This window comes from Pectinophora gossypiella, chromosome 12 (assembly GCF_024362695.1).
Source record: "Pectinophora gossypiella chromosome 12, ilPecGoss1.1, whole genome shotgun sequence".
NCBI lineage: Eukaryota > Metazoa > Arthropoda > Insecta > Lepidoptera > Gelechiidae > Pectinophora > Pectinophora gossypiella.
Genome location: NC_065415.1, coordinates 13,351,734 through 13,357,733, shown reverse-complemented (window position 1 = coordinate 13,357,733; position 6,000 = coordinate 13,351,734). Strand labels below are relative to the sequence as shown.

The following is a 6,000-nucleotide window of genomic DNA, read 5'->3' as shown; positions in this document are numbered from 1 at the left end:
GCCTGTTTACTGGCGGGAACGTTCCTGAAGTGGAAACATTTCCGGGAACGACATATCACTGATCTTGAGCAGAAGAGCACTGAGCAAAGTTGTGGTGTTTATATATTAAATATTGTCGGGTAAATAAAACAACATGTATAATTATAACTCTAGTACATTATCAAGAGCGTCATAGCGAGAATATTATTGAAACACAAGTCCAATGTCATGTTCCAATCGCAGTTACTGGCACGATATCGACTTAGATGTATCTCTTTTATTACTCATAAACATCATAATTTAAATAAAATTAAAAATATACATTATAAAATACCCGAATTTAAGAAAATAATGTTTAAATGAAAAACGAAAATTAATACTTAATTAAATTTTATTTTTTAGCATCCAGCCAGTTTGCTTTTAAAATAAATAAGTGATAAAAATAATAAAATAAAAATGTGTTATAATACTATTTTGCGTACTTTGAGGAGCAGTGGAGTGCGGAATAAACTTTATGGGACTTCGTACAGGATAAACTTGGCAAGAAATTTTGCCATTAAAGGGATTGATGTGAGTATAAGTACTTACTTACAATTATTAATTATTACAATGGCCCCGATTCCTGCAGGCACCGCCTAATTTTATTTTAAGTTATATCCGTCATTTTCATATCCGTCGAAAAGGAAAGGGACGGATGATTCACAGCTCTTAATTTTAGGAAGAATGAGTAAATGAATGTGTCGGGTTATTGACTGATGTAAAATTTTTAGACGGTTGGTTTAGATTTGTGCTTAAAATTGACGTGTGTTCCATAAATTTTATGCTTGTCGATTACCCGTCCCTTTCCTTTTCGGCGGATAAGAAAATGACAGATATAACTTAAAATAAAATTAGATGGTATTTACAGGAATTAGCACCAATGTGTCTATAATACACTATCATTATTCGAAATTTAGATTTGATGTGATGTCTGTGTGCTGCAGTGAAACATTTATAAATTAATAGTCGATCAAGTGCCTGTTAGAGCTGTTTTGTTATATTATAATAGTATTTTTAGTTGTTTATCCATTTCTTGAAGTAGAAGTAAAAACTAAGAACCCGTTTAGCTGTTTATTATCACGGACATGTCGTAAAGTCGACTGTGAACTACCACATAAATTGAATCTATGATAATAGAAGACTTGGGTAGAGTCCTTGCACCGGATGAGAGCTTTCAGCGCTCCCCATTTGTCCGGCCAAGTAGTTAATGCCATCTGCGGCAAATCTACAATAAGTCACGTCGTCCTTGGTCAAAGATAAATTATGAAATTCTGATTAATAAATAAAGACAGATCTAAATGTGACAAAAAACGTTTTCTTGTTTCTGTTTTTTTAAAAAAAAAATGTAATAATAAGTGCGAAATTTTGTCACGTTTTTCTATGACGTCACAGGTTGCTTTTTCATACAAATTCCATAGTAATTTCGTGTTTTGGCGTTTAGTAAAAAGTAACTGATTTGACTATAGTTGGAAACTAGCCTATTTGAACGATTTGAACACAAAACCGACTCTCAAAGCAACAGTCCCACTACGGAGTCTTATCCTCTTCGCTTCGGACCTCGCTTGCGAGTAAACGTGTCTGAATCCGCGTCACTGTATTTTTAAACCATTTAAATTCAATTATTTGTCAAAAAATCAACTTAAAAATTAGGAGTGCATAAGTTAAAGAAGTGCGTGTCTTCAATCTTCGACTGTGAGCACATCGTACACATCCTGTGTAGCAGTTTTCACGCACACTCAAGTACTTCAAATCTTTGGTGGGTACTACGCTTATGCACGCCGAGTAGCTTTGAGTAAGCACGCGCAAGTCACAAGGCATACCTACATTTGTTCCGTATAGCTGTGTAACTGGTTCCACTGTCTTACGTTACGAGACACGATGTTGGGCGGAAATTCACCAGACCCGGAAATGTCAATCTGCCTCTCTGCAGGTGATGATGATACGCCTCCAAATCCAAGCTTTGTTACGACTAGACGACGAGGCATGCATGAGAACCCTGACAACGGGACCCAGCAATCTGGTGAATTCGAAAGCTTCAAGGAAGAAATGAGGAAATACATGACCTATATTTCCAATTCGCATAAGAGTGAACTTAAAGAACTGAAAGCCACACTTAAGGATGTCGTCCAATCCAATCAAAGTATAATCGCCTCAATTTCTAACCTGGCGGCCCAAAATGAAGAATTTAATAAAAGAATAGTGGACCTGGAGAATAAAATTAGGGAAGATCGGGAATACATAACGTACCTTGAGGATAAACTTGAGGATGTGCAGTTGGGAATCCGCAAGACAAACTTTGAGATTAAGAATGTTCCTAAAAAAGATAACGAGACAAAAAACGACCTTATTGAGATGGTTACTCACCTCTCCGAAACTATCGACTGCAAGATGTCCATAAAGGATATCAAAGATATTTATCGTGTTAGAGGGAAAAAACCTGATCACAAAAACACGCCAATTATTGTGGAAACAAACTCTGGTCTCCTCAAGACTGACTTTCTAAGGATGGCCAAATCATACAACATAAAAAACAAGACCAAACTATGTGCTAAGCATCTGGGTATGAAAACAAACGAAGACACCCCTGTTTTTCTGTCAGAAAATCTGACAGTAAGAGGAGCCCGTTTGCACTTTTTGGCCCGTGATTTGGCTAAGTCTAAAAACTACCGCTTCTGCTGGACAGCATATGGAAAGGTGTATGTCAGAAAGACTGAGCAAACCCCTATTATTATGATAAAGAACGCTGATCAGGTGCATCACCTACTTATGGAAAATTGACTACCTGGATCGTTATGTATTGTTAACCTTTATTATTTTATGGCATTCTGTATTCGCTTAACTACCAAAATGTTAGAAAAATATGTTCCCTCGAGTTTATATTACACAATAGTTCGTTATTCATTCGTTTGTGCGTACTTAAGGCTGTATAAACAAGAAGTTAAAATGGATGATTGTATATCTTTACACGGGACACACAATATACTTGCAAATATAGCTTCTACACACAATTCAACACACACTCAATATAATATTTACACCTCCTATTACCTATATATACGAATTATTTGTTTATTATCCACCTTTGTTTTACATACTAACTTTAATACTCACAAATATGCAACATACTTAATAATCCATCAACATTACTGCGAAGTTGATTTTAAGCCACCTTCAATTCCAATTATTCAAATTTACGCCGCCTCCGATATCGCACTGTATAACGCCGCGCCCAAAAGGTACTATCCGCCATGCCAAACGCGTCGGTTACGCGTTTTCGACTACAAAGCGTTCACCCATACAAACACTAACTTTACATTAGGATCATCCGTTTTACCTTTCACATACAACTACTCGTTCATAGCCACCCTTATAACACATACTCGTAATTATTATGGATGACATCCTATAATTTTAGGTTTAATATATTGTCACAGTCACAATTTGGTTTTAGACAGGGTAGGTCTACAGAAGATGCGGTACTAGCTCTAACTTCTGTGGTAGTGGACCAAATAGATAAGTCTAATAAATGTTTGGCAGCTTTCCTTGACCTTAAAAAAGCTTTTGACACTGTGTCTGTTCCTATCCTTATGCGTAAATTAGAGAAGATTGGCATAAGGGAAAGGGCTTTATCCTTGTTTACAGATTACCTATCTCATAGGAAACAACGAGTGAAACTTGGGGATATTGTTAGTGATGAGTCAGTGGTGACATACGGAGTTCCCCAGGGCAGTGTGTTGGGGCCTACTCTGTTTTTAATATATATCAACGACCTGTGTAATCTCAATATACCAAACTCCAACATCTTTGCGTACGCCGATGACACCGCTGTAGTGTTCACTGGTAAAACCTGGAACGATGTTAAGTCAAATACTGAACATGGATTATCACTTGTGGCACAATGGCTAGATTACAATCTCCTTACTTTAAATACCACTAAATCGAATTACGTCTGTTTTAGTACATATGCAAATGCTCAGCCATCAATTGATTTTAACATTAAAATACACAAATTCTGTCAACTTGATAACTGTAACTGCCCTGTGATTCAAAAAGTTAGTGTGATGAAATACCTGGGAGTTCTGGTCGACCAACGTCTGTCCTGGTACCCGCATATCGATCATGTCATTAACAGGCTTCGAAAAATAACTTACATTTTTAAATCGCTTAGGTATGTGGTGCCCCGACGGGCCTTGGGTGACCATAACTCTACAAGAAATCTTCTTAATGAAATCTACTTTGCTCTGGCGCAATCCATACTAACGTATTGCATCCCCGCGTGGGGTGGGGCTGCTAAAACCCAGTTTCTTCACCTAGAGCGAACTCAACGTGCTTTGATAAAGCTCATGTATTTTAAAAATAAAAGGTACCCTACTGAACAACTGTATTCAGAATGTAACCTACTTACTGTACGTCAACTATATATTTTAAATTCTGTACTAAGAAAACACTCAACCTTAGAATACGACCCCAATAAAACAAAGAAGAGGCGAATTAATTTGGTAGCAGATGTACCCATTGTACGCACAACTTTTGCTAGACATCAGTACAACTGGCTATCGGCTTTTATATACAATGGAATAAACTCGTCCATACCTATATACTCAATGATACACCGGGAATGTAAAATACTAACTACTAAACTACTAAAATCGAAAAACTATGATGAAACTGAAAAGATTTTACAATGCCAAGCATAAAATGTTTCAGTCATACATTGGTTACACTAGTTTCTGTTTTGGAGTAGTGTGGGTGTGTGTGTGTGTGTATGTGTGCGCTTGTACTTATGTATATATATGTATGGGTGCAGGTGTGTACATGTACATGCATGCATATATATATATATATATACATCATCATCATCAGCCGTACGACGCCCACTGTTGGGCATAGGCCTCCCCCAAGGATCTCCACTACGATCGGTCCTGCGCTGCCCGCATCCAGCGGCTACCCGCGACCTTCACCAGATCGTCGGTCAATAATTAGTATTATTTGTTAATGAATTCTATTTAATTTTATTGTAAATATACATAAGCGCGCACACGTATGCATGCACTGCACACATTGCCTACATGCGCACACACGCACACACACACACATCCATCTGCACTCCTAAGTACAGAAATAAAAATATAAAACAATGATAAAAATATACATTAAGGAAAGACATAGATATAATACATACATATTTGGCATAATAAGTCACTAATTAAGTAAGTTAAGATAAGGAAGAGCCAAGCCTCCTAACACAGACTTTCCCAGTTTAAAGGGGGGCTTGGGTCAACTAGCATTTAAAAGAAAATATTGTCTAAAACGAATAAAGATTTTTTTTTTTTTTTTTTTATCTATAAACGTGTATGATATTTACATAATTATGTACCTACGTAGACTTTACATACCAATGCAGCTTCTATAGTTTACCGGGAGAGAGCTCTCAGCGCTCCCCATTTGTCCGGCCAAATAGTTAATGCCAAAAATGGTGCTCTATTTTACATGTATCAATGCGATTACGAACATATTACATACATAAGCTCAGACTATATCCCAATTCGGGTAGTCAGAGGTACTTCCATTATAAGATACTAAGTACCCACGCCTCGCCGAGCTTTTTATTAGACCAAAGTGTTAGTGAAAAGTGCACTTAATGGCCCCGATTCCTGTTGACACATCGTAATTTTATTATAAGTTATACCTGTCATTTTCTTATCCGCCGAAAAGGAAAGGGATGGATGATTGGCAACTGTTGAATTCTATTCTATTCTATTTTCTTTGTTTGTGGCTGCATCGTTCAGAACTGTTGAATTGAAAATGAATGAATAATAAACCCGGGCGAATAAAATAGGCTCATTTGCAACCCGTTTGACGTGTGCTGTCAACTTAATTCTGTCGGATTTTTGGAAGGGTTTTTTCGTTTTCTGCCTAAAGTTGACGTGTGTTACGTAAATTTGCCTGTCGATTACCCGTCTCTTTCTTTTTCAGCGGATA

General features: G+C 37.1%; 1 protein-coding gene across 1 annotated transcript in view; it reads left to right on the top strand.

Moving 5' to 3' along the window:
• The first annotated feature begins 205 nt into the window (after window positions 1-205).
• Window positions 206-6,000, top strand: part of LOC126371211 (delta-1-pyrroline-5-carboxylate synthase) — a 47,633-nt gene continuing 41,838 nt past the window's right edge. Inside the window, exon 1 of the mRNA XM_050016469.1 lies at window positions 206-549. Coding sequence (XP_049872426.1) covers window positions 436-549 — 114 coding nt within the window. The 5' untranslated portion in view covers window positions 206-435. The remainder of the gene's footprint in view (window positions 550-6,000) is intronic.